The sequence below is a fragment of the Nothoprocta perdicaria genome, unplaced genomic scaffold, assembly GCF_003342845.1.
Source record: "Nothoprocta perdicaria isolate Ctin4 unplaced genomic scaffold, notPer1 scaffold_2, whole genome shotgun sequence".
In the NCBI taxonomy this organism is placed as follows: Eukaryota; Metazoa; Chordata; class Aves; order Tinamiformes; family Tinamidae; genus Nothoprocta; species Nothoprocta perdicaria.
In genome coordinates, this window is record NW_020455204.1 from 9,401,592 (window position 1) to 9,425,789 (window position 24,198).

The 24,198-nt window shown below is 37.8% G+C and overlaps 2 protein-coding genes across 5 annotated transcripts in view; both read right to left on the bottom strand.

Moving 5' to 3' along the window:
* Positions 1 to 4,932, bottom strand: part of WDR19 (WD repeat domain 19) — a 34,380-nt gene extending 29,448 nt beyond the window's left edge. Inside the window, exons 1-6 of one of the 2 annotated variants that reach the window (XM_026037691.1) lie at positions 4,905 to 4,932; positions 4,006 to 4,097; positions 3,712 to 3,777; positions 2,399 to 2,524; positions 1,414 to 1,529; positions 706 to 821 (exon numbers count right to left, since the gene is read on the bottom strand). In XM_026037691.1, the coding sequence (XP_025893476.1) occupies positions 706 to 821; positions 1,414 to 1,529; positions 2,399 to 2,524; positions 3,712 to 3,777; positions 4,006 to 4,097; positions 4,905 to 4,910 (522 nt within the window). In that variant the 5' untranslated portion in view covers positions 4,911 to 4,932. Of the gene's footprint in view, positions 1 to 705; positions 822 to 1,413; positions 1,530 to 2,398; positions 2,525 to 3,711; positions 3,778 to 4,005; positions 4,098 to 4,442; positions 4,474 to 4,904 lie in introns of those variants that run through there. The other variant, XM_026037692.1, reaches the window with a different exon arrangement.
* A 457-nt stretch (positions 4,933 to 5,389) lies between these two features.
* The window catches only part of KLHL5 (kelch like family member 5), a 47,056-nt gene continuing 28,247 nt past the window's right edge, over positions 5,390 to 24,198 (bottom strand). For all 3 annotated transcript variants that reach the window (XM_026037570.1, XM_026037571.1, XM_026037572.1), the window contains 8 exons: positions 23,861 to 24,057; positions 16,690 to 16,902; positions 13,129 to 13,315; positions 12,319 to 12,543; positions 11,869 to 12,031; positions 9,456 to 9,668; positions 8,324 to 8,495; positions 5,390 to 6,773 (listed from right to left, as the gene is read on the bottom strand). In XM_026037570.1, the coding sequence (XP_025893355.1) occupies positions 6,717 to 6,773; positions 8,324 to 8,495; positions 9,456 to 9,668; positions 11,869 to 12,031; positions 12,319 to 12,543; positions 13,129 to 13,315; positions 16,690 to 16,902; positions 23,861 to 24,057 (1,427 nt within the window). In that variant the 3' untranslated portion in view covers positions 5,390 to 6,716. The remainder of the gene's footprint in view (positions 6,774 to 8,323; positions 8,496 to 9,455; positions 9,669 to 11,868; positions 12,032 to 12,318; positions 12,544 to 13,128; positions 13,316 to 16,689; positions 16,903 to 23,860; positions 24,058 to 24,198) is intronic.

The window sequence follows — 24,198 nt, forward strand, 5'->3', positions numbered from 1 at the left end:
TGCAGTTGAATTTGGATGCAGCTTATCTGATAGAAATCTAGCTGCAGTAGCACAGGTTATTGCTCTTGGAGATAGTACGAGATGACAAATCCTTGTCAAGTAGCCCTGTTCAGATGTCTGCTACCATGGCAGCTTTTAGTATCTAAGCCACCTACTTTAAAGCACAGGCATATCCTATATATTTTTTTCTTCCTCTAGATAAAAGTGGAAGCATATGAAAGATGGCAGATCCTTCATCTCTTGCCCTTCAAAAACCTTGAGTGAACTTAAAGTTCAAGAAGTCAGATACACTCACTCCCCCATTATACCACAACTGTCTTTGCTTGGTGATATATGTAAGTAAACATGCTTACTTAGAGAATCTGAGCGCCATTCCTAAGACCCTATTGCAATGGATACAAACCAGGACCAAGGTTGAAAGAAGTATATTTCGCCAGAGCAGAAGTGCATAGATTCTAGTATCTTAAATCACAGTGCCTAACACAGTCTAAGATATCAGATATGTCTGTGTGTTGTGTGAGTTTTCCCAAGGCTTCTTTGTCCTTGAAATTGGTAGGACTTAAAAGGCAGAAGCTACCCTAAGTCCCAGCTTCCCTTTAAAAGGCAGAAGCTACCCTAAGTCCAAGTTTCCCCTGACTGCACCTCTTTCGGGAACCGGGGGTATTACTGCACATCTTGCAAATAAACAAGGTTTATAAATACTACCTGTCTTATAGTATCCCCTTCCTGATTGCTTATAGTGATGATTTTGTCTTCACCTCCTAGAGCCAAAAGGTTCTCAGTACTCCAGCAACCACAAGTAATCCGCTTACTGTGCTTACCTGAAAAAGAAGAAAACCCATAGGACATAAAGGAACACAAAAGAAAAAAAAATACAGGATAGAAATCAGGTTTGTTTGGTCACTCAAACACAGACTTTCATGACAGGAAACAACCTATCAGAGCAATCAAAACCAACTCAAATTTTGTCAAATTTTTGTTTTGAAGTTTTTAGCCCTTTCTCTCAGATGAAAGTCTTTTCACCTTATAAGAAGCTGTACAGCCCATCAGCTTCCCTTTTGTTGCATCAGATTTCTGGAGACGCCGCTACAGCCTTAATTTTTCCACCCAGATCTAATATAAACCATTAAAAAAAAATCAGCAGCAATCACCACCCCATTCCTCACATAGCCTTTGCAAACTCTGAAGCAAGAAAGGTAACAAGTTTCTGATGAGGCAACACCAGGTACATATCATCTTTTCAACATAAAAGACTATAAAAATATCGTAACAAGGACGGGACAGAAGTAGCAAGTTGAATATAAGCACAATTTGAGTTGCATATTCACACACAGAACAAAAAGATGTCTAAGTGTATTAGCAAAACTCTACTTTGCAGGAAATGTGAAAGCTTAATTGCAATGAAGTGCGTACCAAGGACAGGAATCTTGCGGGAAGTTTGGCGGTTATATATGAGCAAGTTTCCCTTAGCCGTTCCAACAGCAAGCAAAGTTCCAACTCGAGACCATAATAAGACAGACATTGTATCCCTAAAATAAAGAAAATTCTTACTTTGCATAGCAGAGATTCCATTCATGAGCTTACACACTAAGTATTCTGCATATTTGTTCTGAAGTTTTAGGACACCATACATTAAGCAGAATTTTAAAGCTAAGTAAATGGTCTCTAAAACAAGTAGCAGATTTAAGTTTGCACATAACAGTGAAAGCAATAAACAGGTACATGAGTTAATGTAATAAGACTTATACAAATGAAAATGTATCTATAAGAGTGAAGTGTCGTTGACACAAACATATAATCATGGGTAATCTGGCTGATGACATAGTTCTTAAAAAAAACACTTGTAAGGCAGGTGATAAATTTCATTTATTTTTTTGAATTTTTTTTTGTACTTAAGTATGAATTCAACCAATTTCAAGTTAATTGATCTTCTAACTCTCTGACAAACTAGCCAATGTAGTAGGAAAGCTTAGAAAGAACAATTTTCACTTGGTATTTCAGATAAAATACATACAAATTTGATCTATATTCGAAGGTACACTGAATACACAATAACACTATACACTGCATTTTAAAAAGCTTCCTAAGAATTTTCTTTTGTGCATACTGACTTCATATCCCACATCTTTTTAATCCTCTTTGTAAGGATATAACAACAATGCAAAACAAATTTGGGGCATTAATTAACATGAAATGACTTCTAATAATTCTTTTACATGCTGGGGATTTTCTTTGCACTTTTTTTTTGTTGTTGTTGTTTTTAATTTTGATGGGAATTTTGACTCTTTCCACAAAAATACTTATTTGTATTAAAGTTGTTTTAATAAGACAGCATCAAGAATGGCGAGTCATAATGGTCAAACTTCTCATATACGTACTTTCAAAAAAGCTTTCTTACCTCATGCCACTATCTAGCTGGCTTGTTTTATTTGTGTTGGCATCCCACAGATAAATGACACTAGATTTGTCTGTGATTATTGCTAAAGTATCTCCATCTTTATCCCAGTCCATAGCAACACAGTTACTGTAAGAAAAAGAAAGAAAAGTAGCTTCACTAACAATGTTAAAATGTTCAAAAGTATAAAAGAACAACCAAAAGTATAAAAGAACAACAAGAACTATATATAATTAACAACCAGAACTATATACAATTGAAGTCCTCTCCTATGAAAACACGTAACAGACTCATATGGAAAATATATTTTCCATATTCATATGGAAAATATATTTTACAGCACATTACAATCCCATTCTTACCTAAATCTTATCTAAATGGTAGGAGCTAGCGGGGCCAGGCACTTCTTAAATGAACAGGGCTCCCTCCACCTGCACCAATCCCCTAACAATGCACAAAGCAGGACCTCAAACTCGAGCTCTTCACATGACTCGCCACCGATTCCACCTGCCTGACAGTCTTATTCCTTTAGGGCATTTTGCTGGGCAGAGCCCAGCTCGTTATTAAGGGCAATATACGCAGAACGAGCTGGGCCATGGATAGCACCAGCGCCTCAGCTAGGTCACAGACAGGAAATGGAAGCACAGGGAATGTTTTCCCCATTTTTTTTGCTGATGTTCCTGAGTGCAGCAGGAGTTTGATATAGCCCTTTTCATGAGATGGTTCTTGGGAGGAGAGACTGACAGAGCAGTCAGTCCTCTGACAACTCCCACACACGAAGAGGCTCAACAGAATGCTGCAGCAAGATGCAGAGATCAGTAGGACACAAGCACACTTGGTAAAGACCAGGAGAACTGGGTCTGTCAATCCAGTTTAAGGTGGCAAATACCAGGAATTCCCAAAATGGATTTCTACAAGGTTCTTCAGGAGCTAAATATTTTGGCTTAAAGCCACCAGTGATAAAGGGACACCTAAGTGAGATTCTGTAAATGAAACTCAGACTCAAAAAGAAAGTTAGGATTTAAAGCTTTAGGGGAAGAAGGTTAGCTTCAGTGCTTTTCCTTTTTTTAAACAGAATTTAATGTTTCTCTTCAACTGAATTTTCAAAACTGCCTTGATAGCTTATTACAAATTCACCTTTTGTTCCAAGACCACATCTTGTCTCACATTCCACGCACAAGCTGGTCTTCATTTCCAGTTGTATCAGTCAGAGGCAGTATCCCTTCCTACACACCTCTCACATCGTGTAGGCACAATGCAAAAATGCACGAGTAGCATTTTTAAAACATACATTTCAAATACATGTTAGTACTTACCCTGGTAAGCTAATTTCATTTCTCTTCTGACCATGACGATCAAAAATTTTCACAGTGCGATCACCTCTAAAAAAGATTAGCATATAGGATAATTCATTATATTCATCTGCAAATAATGAATTAATAAACCTTTTTTCCCCACAATGAACTTTTATATTACAGTAAAGCAGCTAAAGAGTTTATCATTAGTTACATTAATATGGAATTGATAAATATTGTGCATTGTTTACATGTTCACATGTTTTCTCCCCCCTACTCTCAATATTTTGTACGGATATAGATTTGTGATCTTACCCTGTTACAGCAAGGAAATTTCCCAAGGTTTTCTGCCAAGCAAACTGCACAGGGGAACCAGACCAAGTTTTTTCTAATAGAGTGAATACTTGCTAGAGAACAAAAAGGAGGGAAATTATACACTTTTAGATCACAAGTATACAATAATATTACATCTACTTAATGCATGTTAACAATGATCAGTCCTATGGGGAAAAAAAAAAAATCATCTGTTAAAATAATGCACCCAAGTGCCAAATTCCACTAAAAGGTTTTTTGGTTTGTGGAGGGAAAATCTGAAGTTTCTGTGGCCGAGTGCTTGCGTCGAGAACTGTTGTGACAATATCACCTTTTTTTTCCCCTTTATAGTCAAGTATACTGGAACCAAGACATCACAGGAGACTCTCTCCTTCATGCCCAATGACCATAACAACACTCAGCTTGCTCAGTGGGAAAACCTGACCCAAGGCATCCTTGAGGCACAAAGTGCAACAGGTAACGAAGGAGAGGTCGACACCTCTTCTTGCGCAGGGTCCTTGCTATGGGGCCCTCTGACCGGTAGGGTCAGAGCGCACCAAAGCCAACGGGCACCGCGCTCCCCAAACACGGATTAAACCAGGCGGGGACTCTGAACCAGGTTTAGGAAAACCCCTGCCAGTGAAGGCCGATTGGCGCTGGCGATCGGTGTCCTGGCGGGCCCGAGGGGGCGGCGCTGCCGCCGGGGGGCCGCGGTCTCCGCAGGCACCTCGCGAAGGGAAGGGCCGCGGGACGGGGCGGACGGCGGGACGCGGGGGAATCCCGGGCCGCCGCAGCCGGGCCCGGGCGCGGCGGAGGGCGGAGGGCGCGCTGTGGCCGCCGCGCCGCCCTCACTGCGGCCGCAGGCGGCAACGGCCCCGGCCCCCCCGGCCGCGGCCACTCACCTTCATCGCGCCCCCCGCCCGCAGGCAGCGCCCGCCTGCGCATGCGCCGCGCCCGCCGCCCACCCGCGGCGTCGCGGTCACCTCGGAGATAGGGGCGGGGCGGAGGGAGGGCAGAGCCAGCTGCAGCGACGGGGGTGGGGCCGCGCTCGTGACGTCACGCGGCGCAGGCGCGTGCGAGGCCGTTAACGCACCGTTAGGGCGGGGCGGCGGTGCTGAGGCCGCAGAAGGGCCAACGGTTTGAACTGATTGTGCGCGGCTGTAGAGACAAACAGGCACTAAGCCGACCATAGCGTATAAGTTTAACTGTATTCAGTTTCAAACAGTGCAGGTTTCATCACAAAGTTTCACTGCCCAGTAATTTCTTTTAAAACAATAAATAGTTTAACGAGAGCATTAACACACAAATTTAAAATTACAAGTGTACAAAGACTTTGGGTAGCACACGCTTCAGACGTACTTTCAGAAACATTCAGTGAGTGCACATCTTCAAAGTCTCTGTTACAAAGAAATGTATTACCTCCTGTTTCAAAAGCATCAGAAACAAGGCACAGAGAAGCAAACACAAAAAGACTTTCGGAGAACATTTGGAATGTCCAAGCAATTCTGTGTAACATAGCAGAGCAATCAAAAAAAGGCAAATTATAAAGTATCTGAAAAAAATTAAATAACTGTTAAATAACATAACTAATGTGATTTAATCTTGTGAGGCACACTTGCTCTCCTGCAAGGTGCTGGGCCGCTTGTAGGACTGGGCCCCTTGCACTTTGAAGTAACTATTATGTCATCATATAAAATTATACTTTTAAAATTAGTGCAAAGCCTCATGTAAAATATAATTAAAGAGTATCAAAGTAGACCCTTATGTAGGCATAATGGAATGCTTACAAAATCCCGAAGTGTAGGCATAATGGAATGCTTACAAAATCCCAAAGTGCTCCTATTAAACTGCAGAGGTTAACTTTTAGTCACACTTCAGAATTCTTTCAACTTAGAACTCACACTTTCTTAAAAATGACAAAGCAAATCTAAGAATCAGATTAAGTACAGAAAAAGCTATACTGTTCTGCATCTTATGCCAAATCCCTAAAAATCCAAAAAGTACACTGGATGCCCAAAAATTTTATGCAGAAGTTATTAAACAGCAGATTACTGTTAGCATAATAAGACATATTTAAAATAAGGCTTTGATTAAATAAAAAGTTTACTAAACTAGGAATGCTGAAAAAGTGCAAAAGATTCACCAAATACACACCTTCATTTCCCAGGCAAGCATTACACCTGCCATTTACAATGGTTTGCATTGGTTTGTCAGCCTGCATTGTAATAGCTCAGATACCTATATAGCAAAACATGTTTATTAGAGGCAAAATAAATATATGGGTTCCAATCTGTAACTTGCTTCACCCAAATCAGGGCACTATATCCATTAATGGCATCACTTCCGTGCATGCTTGAGGGACCAAGGCCCTAAGTCTGTAACATTCGGTTATTTTAGAACAGAGTTCACTTATTTTCATAGCAGTTTCTAAAGAGAAGTCCTCTGATGGCAGGTAGCAGGTTGCAGCTGATTTACTTACAAATAGAATTGTAGAACTGGGTAACAAAGATGATTTTTTTTTTATTTTTTTAAGAAAAGTGCTTGATACTGGTCCCTAAGAACACCGTGGATATGTGAGCTAAGACTGAACATTTTGCTCTGTGGTGGATATCCTGAATCTCATGTCCATTGGTGCAATGTTAATTTGCTTGAGGTAAAGAAAAGAAATCAGCTGAGTCTACAGAGGAGAATGTCACCTTCATAGAGAAAATAATTTAGAGTTTCACAGTCACAACACATGCTCCAGCTCTTCCTAAGCACAATGGTGCAACCTACAAGAAAAAAAAGAAGGACAAAAAAGAAAAAGTTAGATTAAAGGGAGTCTGTTTTAAGTATTTTTTCTAAAATTGACCATGGTTAACAATTGTAATAATAGTTGTACAGCAGCAGTAAAGCTGCACTCTCATCCACATACTTTGTAACTTGTCTTAAAAAGTTAACCTGAGAAAAAATTTGGTGTCAAGTTAAATGGTCTCATTAAAACCTTCAGAAAAGGAAGAGATATTTATGTGAGGGTTACACTCCTTGAAATCAACAGCAAAACCCAACAATTCTTATTAATAACTTTAACCACTTAGTATTACAGGAAAAAGAATCCCTTCTTGTGAATTACTTACCACACTTGGTAACTGACCTAGACAGTCAAACAACCGACTGGCAAAACTGTTTCTTTTCATCTGAACCAGAGAATCCCAAACATAATAGGGACTTAGAGAAAAAGATTGTTAGGTGGGCGGTGAACTTACGTAGTGCCAACACTTCTTGAATAGGAACTTACAGATAAATAACTCACTTGTCTCTATGTATATCTGCACATAGTGTATCAATACAGACACTGGCCCACATTGCAGGAGGCCCTTACAAAATAAAGGCTGAAGAACAGTCCTGTCAAAGAAAGTATCACAGAATGGTTAAGGTTGGAAGGGACCTCTAGAGATCATCTAGTCCAACCCCTGCTCCAGCCGGGACACCCAAAGCATGTGACACAGAGTGGCATCCAGGCGGGTTTGGAAGATCTCCAGAGAAGGAGACTCCACAACCTCCCTGGGCAGCATGTGCCAGGGTTCTGTCACCATCACAGGAAAGAAGTTCTTCCTCACATGCAGGAGGAACCTTCCTGTGTTTCAACTTATACCCACTGCCCTTTGTCCTATCGCTGGCCACCACCAAGAGGAGTTTGGTTCCTTCCTCCCTACATTCTCCCCTCAGGTACTTAGACATATTGATCAGATCTTCTCTCAGTCTTCCTTTCTCCAGGCTAAACAGTTCCAGCAGTGCCACAGGAAACCTGCTGCTGTTGCTTGGGCTCTACTAGGATGAGCTCTAGTTTGTGCAAGAGATTCCCTTCTCGGCTTGTCGCAGCACATATTCAGACAATGAAAGTAAGAAGGCCTAGCATGCCTGCATCCAGAGAATGCAAGAGATTAGTACCAGAGATACATGGCTTTGGGAGTGGACATGGAGGAGCGCATATAAATATTTCTTGACTTAAATGGAATTTTGGCATCCTTTCAAGTAAAATCTTCGTATGGATTTTAAATCCAATCTTAAAGAAGAGAAATCTTAAGAAAAAGTCAGCCAAAGTCTGAACTGCATTATTATCCTTGCAGAAAATCACTGTGACCAGAAATGCTGTTTTTATTGACAGTGAAGAAATGTGTTACCACTTGTTGAAATGGTTTTCCCAATAAAGATACCAAATTCAGCTCACGTTGTTGGATGGGAAGCCAGACAAAAAGCTTCTCTTTGTACAGAGAAGCTTAAAATAACTTAAAATAACAGCCAAATAAATAAGAGTGTAGGGTTTGATCAGAAACTGTACCTGTGTCCACTCATTGGTCTGGGGATCATAGGACTCCACTGTATTAAGGTAAGTTTGCCCATCATATCCTCCAACAGCATACAGCTTGTCACCGAGAAGACAGACTCCCACCGCATCTCTGCTGATGCTCATAGAGGCCACAGCTGTCCACATATCTGTTTTTGGATCATACCTGAAAGATAATTTTTATTGTACTGAAACTGATGCCAAAATTCAGTGGAAAAAGTACTGGAAATGACTTTCTCAAGGCTGTAAGGTAAAGGTGCTATTAGGAGGGCACTGACTTTGCACATTAATTGAAAAGGATTTTTTTTTCCTCAAATATATTATTTGAAAGTGTTTAGTTATCTGGTAACAGTCACTATTAGCTACATATTTCCTTTGTGCTGCTTTACATGTATTAATATATTCATATGTGTGCACATGCTCTTACTGCATTTCTTACTGCATAGTTAGACACACCACTCTAGAGACAGCTCTGCTGCTGGGCCATAACTGGGACAACTGCTTTCCTTTTAAGAGAGAACTATTAAAGCAGAGGCTGTTTGAGTGGGGTACTAAAGAGATTCACTTACCAGAAGAGATCACCATTCTCAAAAAAGGCCCTCCCCAAACACCTCATAGTAACTTTATATAAATATACAGCAATTTCAGAATAATTAAATTCCACAGAAATTTCCCAGAGTCATCGGGGTACATCCCGATGTACCTATCCTACAGGAAAGGATGTGACATTTAGAGGTATTTAGAGTTTGATCATTAACTGAATTAATAGTTATAATATAAGCTGATAATGAAACTTGTGAGAGAACTTCCATGCCACTTGTAAAGATTTTCAGTTCCACATTCTTCTCAATAATTAGCATTTATTGAGTGAGATTTTGAGAAAACAAAATCATTTTTCTAGATGAAATGCATTAAAAATAAATTTTCCTTTTAACTGCCCTGTTTTGGTGTTATTAAACATACGATGACTATACAGTATATTTTTATATACAAGTATACTCTGCTAACATAAATGATAATACAGCTTTTCTAATGGATTTTCTACTTAACAGCTCCTTCTGTAAATTAACCTACATGCTGGCACTATGAGAATTTTTAGCAGGATCCTTCTTCATCGGGATATTACCTTTCTACGCAGTCTGAGAGCCTGGACGTTAGGTTTGATGCGGGAGCATCGTGTCCACCTATGGCATAGAGGAACCCATTCCACGTAGTGACCCCTACGCCGCCTCTTCTCTTGGACATTTGAGCACACAGGGTCCATTTGTTCGTATGAGGATCGAAACATTCTACTGACTTGAGACAGGAACTTCCATCACGACCACCAACTGCATAAAGTCTAACAAAGTTAACAACAACAACAAAAAGGTATTAATATTACAAATACTGCAAATGAAAATATTTGCACAACAACACTGTTTTTTGTACAAGACATAAGCTTCAAGATGTGTATGAAAGTCTTTCAAATTTGTTAAAAAGAAGTTTGGAAGGAGTTCATATTTCAACAGAATTTTCTGTTCCTACAACTGAGACAGAAAATAAGATTTTACCCCAGGTTTTTCCTACTGTCACAGTTAACAGAGTAGGAATAAATTATTAATTATAACGACATTTATGTTCCAATTTATACATACAGGTAATTTTGAAAGTGATTGGACAATCAAAAATCCGTTTCTAGTGGGATCATAGTGGGACAAATTCAATAATCGCTTCATGCATGTAAAAATATGGTCCTGTGTCAGTTTTAATGGACTTGGGCTCCTTCAGGTAATAAATGGTAGCTTTAGATAATTCCCTCACATCCACTAGGTGGCCTAGTTTGCTCAGCTTTAGCTTAAAAACATTTCTAGCATTTTGTAATAACAGAATTTCTTAGTTTTATTTTCCTCTTTTTTTTTTTTTTTTTTTTTTTAAAATAAGGTAGAAGAAAGACTGGAGTTGATAACACTGCATGACTCAGGAGTCTTTAAAATAATCAGATAAGTGAACTTGATCAATTCTCGGCAGTTATTTTGATGTTTAGGAGCATTATACACTTACAAGCAGAAACACTGTATGCCTAGCACTTACTTGGAGAGGTAATGCAGAAAGCACTTTAAAAAGAAAATGACACATCAGAAATCAAGTCTAGCTTGAGAAATGATGAATTCCCTGCAGGACCTGAGGCAGATTATAGTACAGATAGATAATCAAATATTCATTAGTTACTGTATATGATGAAGCAGTAGTCAAGATGTTCTCAGTTTTGAGAAATACTTTTTTACTGATTTTTAATGACTTGAATGAAAACCTGTTGTAAATATGGATGACTTAATAGCTCTCACTAATAGTTTTAATATCCTCTTGAAAAAATAGACACTTTTATGGAAGTATCCATGTTTCAAGAAGAGCTTGTTTAAGTGAGGGAATGTACTGAATGAAGTATCTTGGAAAAATGTGTGGCAGTTCCAAAAAGTTTATGGCTAAAACCCAACTCTTTGTACAAAACTACATTTAAATGAACCTCTTGCCTCCCTAAAACATGACAGATTTCTGATGGCAGTGATTAGCATTCAGGATGTGGAAAGCGGTATTTTCATTTCTGTATATGGAGATTTTGAGCAAATCACCTGAAAGATAACTAGCTACAGACACAGCATCACTAAGAAGTGCAGAATTACTAGTCCCACTGCTGCAATGCAATCACTTCATATTATAGGTACTATAGGTATCTAGTGTTACTGCCTACGTTAAGAGTCCTTCAACAGAGAAGCTCTCCAAGAGAGAAACGTGAGGCTCTAATTCTGGTGATTTATATCTCCCTGAGTATTATATGTAATAACATATAAATATATATATAGGACTGAGACTAGGCATCTGAGACTGCAGGTCCACAGCAGCCAAAACCATTCTGCTTGCTGGTTGTTCACATTCCTCACCCAGGCCAGCATTTCCATTCATTCCTGCACTTTTCCAAATCTCATAGGACCCTTTGTAAATGCATTTAACATCAACCAACCAACCAACCAAAGCTTTTTGCCAGCTGACAATACCCAAACAGCTCAAGGGAGGTTTAGCAACTGCCACACGGGATCCCTGAGCAGGAAGTGGAATAGGGTGGTCTTGAGCACGACAGTCAGCATTTAGATTAGGTTTGACTGCCACAGTTAGATTGCTGGAGGGAGAGGGTGTAAATATTCTGCCACTGCTACAATAATCCTAATAGGTTACATTAAGTGGACACAGACTGTTGGAAAACTAGATGGACTATTAGATTCAAAAGATTTGATCAGTAGTATGAAGTTCACGTGTGGGCTGGTGACAAGCAGTGTCCTTCCTACACTGACCCTGTTTTAATGTCCTCAATAACTCCCTGAAGAGTTGGTTTCTCAAAAGGGATACTAAGAGGCACTACTGACAGTGGGTTGAATATCGTATCTCTTTTATAAACACAAACTATGCGATAAACATACATCTGTCAAGCAAAATACAGTAAGGTAGGATATTTCTCCAATTCCAGTAAAATAATGAAAAAGGAAATGGCAGTTGCCTTCACATACTTTCCATTTAATATTGCTACCCCAACTGTGCTCCTTGGGGTTGACATGCTAGCCACAAAGTTCCACTGACGAGCCTGGGGGTCCCATCTTTCCACGGTGTTCAGGTAGCTCCAGCCATCATGTCCTCCTACAGCGTACATGGGACCTTCCAATACAGCTACTCCTTCAAAAAATATGAATAGCATGTGAATATGAAGAGCATATGGATAACTTCTAGATAAAGAAAAAAAAATCACATTCTGTTAGCCACAGCCCAGCACACATTAAAAACATTTTTTTTTAAATCAATAACATCTCAAATTTCATTTTAGCTGCCAATCGTGGATATACTATGAAAGGGAAAAATAGTTAAACAACTGGTCAGCATTTAAAACAAAGTTAATATTTTCCCCCCAAATTATTTATTTTTTCTAACTAATTTGAAAACAGTTAACCTTTAACTCTACGTACCAAGACCATGCCGATGCGTGGACATAGGTGGCATCACACTCCAAGTTTTTGTCCTAGGGTTGTAGCACTCCACAGTATTCAGTGTTTTCAGCCCATCTCTACCACCAACAACATACAACTTATCATCTAGCACTGCGACTCCAAACTGCAGTCTTCGTCCGTTCATGTTTGCTACAGGGGTCCACATGTTGGTGCGCAGTTCATACTTTTCAATGCTCGTAGCTCCTGATTGATAGCACATGTAAGTTATAAAAAAGTTTGCTCTGAGTTACTGGGGCAGTTTTTATTTTAGCAATATGCTGATCCCGTAAGGCCTTTCAGCGCGATCTTAGTTTTATGGGTACGCATACCAGATTGCTTTAACTATCATTATATTTACAGTATAGAAGCTTCTGTGGGGAAAAAAATATATATATACAGGAGTAGTTCTGACAGAACCCTCTAGAAATTGGTTAAAAAACTATTTTTTTTTTGCTTTTATATATGCACTACTGTATTTGTATTTTGTGTCATTTTCTTCCTTTTCCATATTGCTTCTCTTTCATGCAAATAAAGATGAATTTTCATTTAGTTTAACATTTCACTACAGAGAAATCAGATAGTCTCTGATTTCAAAATCAATAATAAACATAAGTTTCCAGAGTGCTTATAAAATTACCAATGCTATCTATTTTTTAACCTTATAAACGGTGTACATTTTTGGTACTGTAGAATCTTTTAACTTTATAATTGATATGCTAGGTCAAGATTTATCAAAATTTCTTTTTTTAAAAAAAAATCTCATCAGCTATTCATTATCTAAATCAATACCTTTTGTTGCATCCATTCCTCCAACTGCAAACAACACCCCCACTGTAGATTTTCTGGGTTTGGTGCGAGGACTTTGTAACATAGGTCGTCTCTCTGGCAACAGATGGTACTTCATTGCTTCCATAATGAGTTTTTGACATTCAATGTCATCCCTAAAGAGTGCATTATTTTCCATATCTGCCAGAAACTGTGGAAAAAGAAAGAAAAGAAAATTAAAGAAGCTGAGCTGCTATGAATCACAAGAATAAAATCACAAGAAAAGACCTAGAAATTTGTACTAATTTAAATATACATATTATATATATAATAGCTATATTTCAAAGAAGTCATATGAGTAAGTGTAAAGACCAACTAGTAATAAAATTATGAACAAAACATTAAGCCAGATCATTACCCACAAAAAATAAAGGCAAGGTGGGAGAGATGGAGAGAGAAGGCCATAATTTAACGGATAATTTACCTGTAATACTCTAAAAGAAGAAAACTGAATCTCCTAAGGTTCCGGTGCCATTGCAAGCACGTTTAAAAAGGGAACCCAAATCCAGATACGTAGCTCAGTTTAACCTGGCTGATCCTAATCCAGATGCCTATAAAAGACACTTCATAAACAGGCTACAAATTTTAATATAGATCCTATTCTTGACTCAATCAATGATCTGCAATATGGTATCAATTATTACCTACCTTTGGACATATAAGATCATAAATGCTAGCAAATTTGAATAAATGCTAAATTTAAAATTGATTTAAATAAAATACAAACTGAATAAAGACTACTATTAACATTTTTTAAATGAAAAGATTCTGGGGGCTTTTATATTCCATAATTGTCAGACTATAGGCAAAATACCAGGATAACTGTCCCAACTGCCATCATTAGAAAGGCTAGATTGGATTGTAATGTCCCAGAGTGGACTTTGGACTGTTAAGAGAACACCTAGAAAGGGGCAAATGTCTCACATTTGCCATCACAAAATTCAAGGACATCGTGACTATCGGCTGCCCACCAATGAGGTACAAAAATGCTGTGACATTTAAGCATCAGGATTACTGAGGAACTGATGAGGAAACAGCAGCACTACTGCAGTGTGAGAACAGCCCTGGCTGGTAACTGCTTCAGCTCAAGAAGGCTGCCAAGATCACACCCGTGATGATTCCACAGAACGTGCAGATAATGACCTGCTGCTCAGCCTGAACTTCTCTGCACCAGGCAATCCCATAGAAACAATGACAGAAAACAGAACTAACACCTGTAACCATTAACATCATAAATCATTAACATCATAAAGAGAATTCAAAAAAAAAAAGATTAAACAGACTCCTTCAGTAAAGACTTTCACAGCAACTCTGCCTGGCTTTTTCAATACTTCTACAATCAGTTAATGTTTGGATTCTATGTAAAACACCATAGGTAAAATGTTATTGACCTTATCAGTGGGAACCCACCATTCATTCAGTGTCATTACTCATTATTTTTCATATTTTTCATACTTCTCATTAATTTTTCTCTTGAAACAAGGACCACTTCCTACTTTGACCATTTCATAATGTCACTTCAGGATCACAAAACTGCAAACTCAAACCAACGACTGCGCAGTCAGGATGCAATGCCAGCAGCTTGGCATGCAGTTTTGAGAACCAGTGACTTACTACTATCCTAAACTGGACTTTATCATAGCTGCTATTTTTCAGGTATTATTGATGTAGCAACTTGGACTAAAAACATTTCTAAATGAGCATTTCTAAATGACACACATTAGCATGAAGTTGTACTCACTGGAAACCTGATGAAGAGCAAAAGTAAAATCAGATGCAAGTACTAAATTAAATAGTACTATTAGTGCTGACTAAATTATTGTACTAAGTATTTTCTGCCTCTAATGAAACTGAACCCATCTAGTAATTCATGAAATGCTTTATAACCCTTTCCATCTGTTTATCAGAGATGAATTAATTGCCATTTTATCAAAGGTTTAGGATGCTTCTAGTATGAGATGAAATGTTATTACACAAAATAAAACATGTGCAAAGACATGCCAAAAAAAGGTAGAAAAACAATGATTTGTTATATTTTTCTGCCTGTTTCATAGTATTTCCCCATTTTTTCAAGTGTATTAACCTAATATTCCTTACATATCTCTTTACATCATTATTGATTTCAGCAAGTCGCTCAATTTTCTGACCTCATTTCTCTCAAATAGCTTTGACCCTCCAACCATAAAATTGGAAACCTTTTCATTATCCTGTTTGCTGTTGCATTGCTTTATATCATGCAGTCATGAAGGAAAACATAATTCTGAAACCGTTGAGATTGTTTGGGGCACTTCAACTCAATTACTAATTGGTGCATTATAAAGATCACAGCTTTAACACTTCCATTTGTTAAAGGAAGCAACAAAAAGACAAAAGGAAAATATGAAACTAGAAAAACTAGAAATACTAGAATACAGGAGAAGACATGGAAAAGGAAAGTAATAAATACAACACTGCTTTTCTGTTTCGATCTGGTATTTTCCTAATAAGTTGTTGAATGGGCTAATTTAACTTCATTACATATTTCTTGGATGAATTCTGTTCTTTCAGTTTCTAAAATGTTTCAATTACAGTCAATTAAAGGAAATAATGAAGTGGTTACAGAATTTTATACTTAATCATCAACTAATTAAATGCTGAGCAAAACAGTGGTTTCCTGCAAGTCAACAAATTTAAGCTATACTGTATTTCTGGAAGAAGCAAGTTCCAAAATCAGAATCTCAAAGGAGAAAATTCTGCTGTTGCATATAGAATAATCAGTATATAAAAATTAATACTAAAATGTTAGTGAATCCTTTAGTTAGTAAGAAGACACGAGACTGGTGGCAATGAAGAGAACATTGCATTTGTCATTTATCTCTATGAATGCAGGAAACTCCAGAATGAAGTCTCCTTATTATTCAGGTTTCAAAGAAAGTCTATTTTTTTCTCTCATTTAATATAGGTAATTCTTACTTTACAAACTGAAAACTAACTCAAAGTCCTTTAACTTTATATGTGTTAAATATCATAAATTAAGGTCCAGCAGGGAAAGCAAGCACAATGAAATCAAGCTTAGGTTACCTGCCTGCTATCACACAGCAACCACCATGTTACACATGACTATCAAGAGCAGTTCGGTTCCCATGAGACTACAAAAGTCATCAGGCACAGCTATTATCTAAACACCAGCTGAGCTCCCGTCTTCCTCAGCAAGACATGGAACTGCCCAGGAAGGAGAAAAAACTACTGATTGATTGGTAAGTACAAAATGTACCTAAAGATGCTTTACCAAGACTTATGGAAGGATAAAATAAATAAATAAATAAATAAATAAATAAATAAATAAATAAAAATCACTCAGTTTCTTCAAACTGTGTTTCCTAATCTCAAAGACAGGAAAACTTCCTAGCAGAGCTCTTGTGTCCTCACAGATGGCAGATCTTCTTGAATCCAGCTCTTGCCATTTGTCGTGGGATACAGGACAAGATACAGGAGGCATGCCCACAATAAGCACGGCATAAACTGGAGAGCAACAGAATGATCTACCTGTGGAGCAAGCAGAGGCAGTCTAATGTAAGCCAGAAGTCTGCTGAGATCTTTCCTTCTCTGTTCCAAATCATGTCGAACCCATGTAAGTAGTGCATTCAGGATAGTTTCTTCATTAGGAATATTCATATCATCACTTGCTAAAAGCTTTGCAATTTCTGTGGCTGGCAATAATAGGAATTCCTGGTTTCTGATTACTTCCATGAAATTTTCCTGAAAAAAGGAAAGTATTTTTAATACAATAACATAACTTGCAGAGAGTCTTTTAGGGAGCCCCTGTTGCATCCTTCCCACTCATCCCTCCTTCATGATTCCTCTCAGTTGTGCCAGTAAACTGACCTAGGAGAGAAAAATCTGCGTGGAGTTATTTTTAACCCTGATAATTTCCCAACTCTGTTTATCACAGAGCCCCACAGGCAGATGTGCCAAAACATCTGGGGAAGAAATGCATGGAATTGCACGAGCAATGGGTTGTGGAGTTGTCTACATAAGCACTGCAGTTGGAAAAAATTCTTTCCAAATTATGGTTGAAAGAATAGAACTACTTACACTTGATGTATAATACAGACAATACAATGTAAGATGCTTTCCCAAGAGTACAACATACTACTACTCCTGAGTGTATTTGTAAGTTTTCATTACTACTATACTAAAATACAAATATTGTAAGTTTCCAGAGGAAATAAACAACACTAACAATTTCATTTTGATGTTTAAAAGGTTCTTTTAAGTTTATTTTACTATTTCAATGATTTTATACAGCTGATCTGATAAACTGACAAGGGAGCAAAAGAGACAAAGGATCCACAATATTGTACACACCTCGCTTTATAAACAAGACTTATTTTGATAGGATTCAATCTTCTAGTTTTCATTCTGTCATTTCCAGCACTAAATCCTTACTTCAAAGTCAGAAAATACATATACAACATTTCTGACATTTATATCACATTACTTCAAAATACCAGGAATCGCACAATATTCTGCAAGGACTCTCATGAACTGGGACAAAAATATCAGAAAAGGATATAGAAACATGATAAGCACTAGGTGCTTATGGTGAGAAAACTGATTTTTTGGAATATAACACAAAAGGGTGAAATCATGTCTAACCTCTTTCCCCATACATACACCTTTACAAGGCAGCAAAGTAAAACCATTTTATGAATCACATGTTCTTATACCTTGGCAGCTCAAAAAACAATTGCCTCATCCTCCAGGTTCAAAACAACTTTATGGTAATAAATTATTATTCATTCAGTATAGTGCTAATATATATAGCTGAACTGAATGTTGGTTTTGCTATTCAACAATACTGGAGGATGAAGGGCATTAGATCCACAGATGACATCTAAACTAAACTAAATCAATCAATATTTTCTTTAACAATATCAAAACACAATTGCACACTAATGAAAAACCAATAAATTAGAAGCAGCTACATACTGGAAAAATATGATTTCAACATTAAAAAAATTAAAATAAACCACCAATGAAAATAAGAAGCCTGGGAGTATAAGCAGAACCTGCACTGCAAAATAGGTACAAATTTAGAATATAAAACAGTAACAAAAACATACAGTACAATTTGACATTTCATATGCACAAGACATTGATGAAAAGCAAATAAGTCATACCTCTTTTTATTAGTCTAATCATTTCATTCAAAGTTAGGTACTTCAGTATTCCCAAAATACTAATAAACTAAAGAACGTAGAGCAAAGAGGAAAAAACAAGTAGCAAACCAGTCCATTTTACATGTGTTGTACATCAGAGATAACTGTGGAGTTGAACACAGGGAACAAATTGAAAATGTTACCTGCGGACATGACTGCATGTTCCTGAATCCAAAAGGAAAATTTTAGGTTTAATATTTGAAACGCTTTCCTAATAAAGGGCTCCGAATTGACTACAGACATAATCTTTTTGAGTGAAAGCTATTAAGAGATCAGAAAGGAAACAGAATTGCCTTTTCCTCTTTATCTCTGTATTACAAAATGGAAGTTCAGACAATGAGCAAACACAGGAATTAGAAACAGTGAAGTCTGTATTAATTACAGCACCACCACACATGCGTGATTTTTTTTTTTTCCCTCTTTAATACCATGTTATTGAATGCTTGGGAGCAAAATTGAAGGTGGAGAACAATCAAAATTATTTCCAGGGCTCAAACATGCAGTTAAAAGAAACTCAGTTCCACCAAGTTGTTTTCGCTGTTCTTTTTGGTCAAGTCTATCATAGGGCAATTGCATGCTGGAGCTGGGCATTTAGTTTTGCTGAATAAACCGGCAGCGCATGCTGAGAAAGAGAAAACTCAACACTTACTACCTTAAACCTTTCATATTTTCTATCCACCTCACAGGAAGAGGAAGGGGAAAGCACCTGGATGGAAAGTTTTCTTTTGTTTCTGAAGGCAATGATGAGCCGATCTTGCATGAGTCATTCAGGAATCTTCTCCAGAAAGCTTTTTTCAATAGGATTTAACCTCTTCAACAGCTGTAGTATGTTTAAAAAAAAGCCTGATTTTCCTTCGTATTATTTCCAGACAATTGCTTTCTGATGGGAACAAATTTAACTTCCTCTTGCTCCCATTCCGTTTTTAGAGCAGAGCCTCCTTTTAAGCACAGTATCAAAGCATTCCAGTGGGAACAGAGCCACATAGGCCTAGGTCTGGAAATTTTTATAATCAGAATCCGACAGTTCCTCTTCCTCTACAGACAGGGATTCTGAAGACAAAAAGGAGGAGCCAGTGCATCTCCTATCATTCTTAACCTCCTCCTTAGACTTTGCTTTGCTTCTTCTTAAGGGAACTCTCTGTGGAAGAATAGGATATTTCAGAGAACAAACCGCCTGTAACTTCAGTCCCCTGTTTTCTTGGGATAAAAGTTAAAATGGGGGTGGGGAGATAAAAAAAAAAAGTTCCCTCCCTCAATATTAGCTGAAGGACTTTGCCCTGGGTTTATGCACTAGCTAAAGCCACCCACAGCAGCATCTCACAAATCAAAGCTCAGCTCTACCCACTACCCCATCCAGCAGCTGCAGAGAATAATGCTGATATTCCCAATCAGAGTTCTGTCTTGGCCTCAGTAGAAGGTAAAAAAATAAAAATAAAAATAAAAAAAATCAGGTACAAATAAAACATACAGGCCATGATCCTCATTTTCAGGTGGTGGTTATTTCCCAAAATGGAATCCAGTTAGATGGTTAGGCTTCTCAGTACCAAAAGGATTTGAATCTGAGTGTAACCAGAAAACCCACAAGCTGAGAACTGTAGACAGAAAAGCAAGTGGAAGCTCTTAACCATAGAGCTCTGCCAAAGACGGGCAACGCATCCGGGCTGAAGGAGAGCAAACAGGAGGTGCAACTTTGTCATCTTCTGACAGCTTCCAACCACTCAGCTGCCTGATTTATCTCTACATTTGCTAAGAGCATCTTTGAGCTCCTAGGAAACCAGTAAGGTCAGATGAACATCAGACAACAGCCATTCCCTTTAGGTCAGCCTTGGCTGCTGAGCTTAGCTATAAACCAGCCCATGGCTCTTGGTGGGTGCTAGCCTGGGTGTGGGCTGCAGCTTGCCTCCTTGTTGTGAAACTTCTGTATTCCTAAACGGCCTAGGGAGCATCCAGGAACCTCTTTAAGTCACAGCAAAGTGGCAATGACCTTTACTGGCAGGCAGGACTGTACAGAGCCAAAAGTAACTTGAGAGTTCTCAAAGGTGAAAAAAAGTGAATGAGTACTTTCAAAGTCAAAGATCACTGATCTCCAGTATTTTAGAGTGCAATTTCGGGAGCAGGAATATAAAATTGTTATTTTGTACATTAACATGGCCTTTGAATCTGGCCCTTTGTGGATGAAAATACTGAAAATTTTCAACACTTTCCTGGACATCCCTATATAATAAAAGTATATTAAAAAAATTCTCCTCTGCTTCATCCTCCCAAATTATAAACTCCGTATTGTCATGATTTTGCGCTCAACTCCTGCTCTACAAGAGAAAGCAGGTCCCACACCAGTCTGTTCTTGTGCAGATCTCCTAGCTCCTGTGGCTGGCCTCTTCTTCAAGCCTTTCTTCTTGCAAAGGGCCATTGCTCACGCTGAGAAATCACGGAAACTACTAAATCAGCATTATCTGAATCGGGTAACATTTGGATCCTTGCTCACGTATTTCTGAAGAGTTCTGATGAAAACCAGCACGACTCTTCTGCTTTAAAGCACAACCACAAAGATTATAAAGCTGTCTAATTAGGGACTGAGTCAGGCGCTATCACATTTTACGTTTGGCAAATCTGTATTGATTCTAAGTAACAAAAGTTCAAAATCCAGCTACAGCAAAAGCTGCTGATGCTTATCTCCCTGCTCACTCTGATATTTCAAGTTCTGAAAATAGCACGGGTTAACTTTTTCTCATCTGAAATTTTCATTTTCCTTCACGGAAAAGCAAGCTCAAGTTTTTCCTAAGCTCTCCGAGGTAAACTATCAATTGTTCTCAAGCAAAAAAGATATCAAAATAGATGTTTCTTTTGACGGTAATGAAGACAACTTAAGTTCATCAGTAGGTATTATGTTAGAGGGCAAAAGAAAAAAAAAAAATGCAGCGGAAAGTCCTATGTGTGATAAGGCTTTATGAATTCAAGTGAATGGACACACTTCTGGCTAGTCTATTAAATATTTAAATTCATACTTATACAACCCCAGCAAAAAAGCAAACAGGATAGCCTTGATGTAAAAGATATCTTTACTCAGACACATATCATGATTCTGCCAACTGTATTTTACATCCTTGATTCCTAAAAAATCAAGTACATAGTAGCTCTTCATACAGCATTGTATCCATAATCATTTGCCTCTATGATTTCATGTTTAATTTAATGCATCCTAAGAATTTTTCAAACTTTACTAAATTTGCAGTGTCAAAAAAGTGACCTACTTTGACAACCTTGAAAAGTTCTTCATTTTGTCAGAGGAAAAAAGAAAGTCATAGAAAATAATATATGCAGATTAAAATATATCATTAATTATCTTCAATTTCTATTATTTTAAGTGGGACAAAGTTACGTGGAAATAATGTAAAATATGTATTATTCATCATAAACTCCAATTATGTGCAGCCTATAGGTCATTCATGGTTTTAAACAGAATTTACAGGTGCTACAGGTGTGCTCAACCCTTATGCTCTGATACTTGTTAATGGGAAGAGCATCAAGTAGCTAACATTTATTACTGTTAAACAACTACTTTCAAACAGCTCAAACAAATGAAATTGCTTGGGGTTTATTTTACTTGAAGATTCAATTGGACGATGTTTCTATGCAGTTTCTATAGCAACATTCGTTTCAAACTAAGGAAGCTGCTTCTATTACTCATCATTAGTAAAATTCAGTTTCATGTCTCTGTTGGAACATTAAAAGAGGCCTTGGGAAGAATTCATCTAGCACAACTAATTAGTTTTGAAAATGGCTTTTAAAATCCAACTAATTTAAATTTCATTCACATCAAAGCCTTAAGGGCAACAAATTTGCCCCTGAAGTAAACAATGGTCAAAAGGCACAAAACTATTTTCCTGTGGTCTGAACAGAAGGAAGACAAGGTGTCATAACAGAATAACTATCAAAGTTCAACACCACCTTCTCCCATAAATTTCAGGAGTTGCAGGCCAAAAGAAAATCTTTAGCACTTGCTTTTTACAATGTCTAACTTTTGCTACTGTACTGATCTTCTTATTCCACTGATATAGTTTAAGAGACATAACACTGAGCAGAACATGCTCATCTGAGAAAGAGTAACAGACTGGTCAAAGGAAGGAAGCTCTCTTTTTTATTACAATCTCTTTCAATATTACTTCTAATATTCCATGAAAGTATAAAACACATTCATCTTTACCGCTTCATTTGACTATATCTACTTGTGGTCTCTCCTCATCTCCGACTGAGAAATAATGAAGGTCAAGAACAGAACGATTCAATTACAAACTGAATATAATTTACTGACTGGTAAACTTCAGCACAATATCAATTCCAAACAGAACAGAGATCCAGCCATCACTAAAGAACATGATATCATAACACAAAAAGAGCTACTTTTAACTGCTTACACACTAAACTAAGTTATTTTAAGCCAAGAGGAATCAAAAACAAAATAGAAAAAACCCACCCCACCCCTGCAGTTTCTAAATCAGCAAACATTCAGCAAGTAAGAGGACAACCCATGGATTTCTAATTGTAATTAGAAGACAGAAGATTACACTGCTTGGATCTAAGCCAAAAAATGTAATGGCAATGCAATGCAATGCCATACAAGCAAATTAAGCACCATCTTAATTCCCACGTCTCCTTGGCAATATCTACATGCCCTAGTTTAGGCCTCAAGAGCTCAAGCAGGCAGGTGAAATTTCATTAGGAAAACAGAAAAATACCTTGCAAACCTCTGCAAAGAATGGATAAACTGACTTGCCTTAGAGATATTCCCCCTGATTTCTTCTGATGACTTTACTAAAAATGTTCTTTTGAGAAGGAAAATTGAGAAGGACATTTTAAATTAGGGAATGGCTTTAAATGGCTGGGAAAAATAAAGGACGGGTCTTAAAAAAAATGAGATTTATTAATCAGTAGGTCAGTCTTTCTCTAAACAAACTCATAAAAATATCTCTGGCAAATTTGTAGCTAGTCCTGCACTGGATAGCCCAAGATCATATTCTTTGATGCCTTGCTGATGCCACATTACTAAGAGACTAATGATAAAACAGAACCTATACTGACAAATATCCACATGCAACTCAGAACCTGATTTCTGCAGTTCCTTACTGAAAGGAAGAGTATGTTTATTTTTCTTTTTTTAGTGTCTGAATTTGGACTAGCTAATGGCAGCTTGCCCATTGCTGCATTTGTAGTTTCCAACTGCCAGAAATAAGAACTAGCTTTGGAGTGATTTTATTGAAAGCATATCACACAATCCCATTACGGCTAAGGAACTGTAAATGCATGCCTATTTTCTTCCAGCTCTAAACCAGCAACTTTATTATTATTTTGTCATTTCCCAGCATGGGGATAAACATGTGTTCTTGCTTGGAAAGTGTTCATGGTTTTCTGGAGGAAAAAAATAGCATTTTATTCAGGCTGACATCCTATATTTTTCTTACTATAAAAAGGAGATGATGCTTAAAATAAGGACATACCATAGTGTAATTGTGAGCCACCTTGTGCAAGTCAGTGCAACCCTGTGCATCAGCAAAAGATCGGATTCCAAGGCAGTTGGACGGGTGAAGCTGCTTCATTAGGAATTTGCAGCAGGCTTCCACAACCTGAGAGAGCTGAAGAAGGCAAGCTGTAGACAAGAGGCACTCAATGTTGTCTTCTTTTAATTCAAGACGACCTAGAAGCAGTAACAAAAAAGAACAGATCACATTATTTTCACTGTCATCATTGTCAAACTCTCAAAATTCACATGCAACAGAATAATATACAAGATCACAGGGTTTGGCAAACTTCACTCCCAGCACAGATAACCACCTTT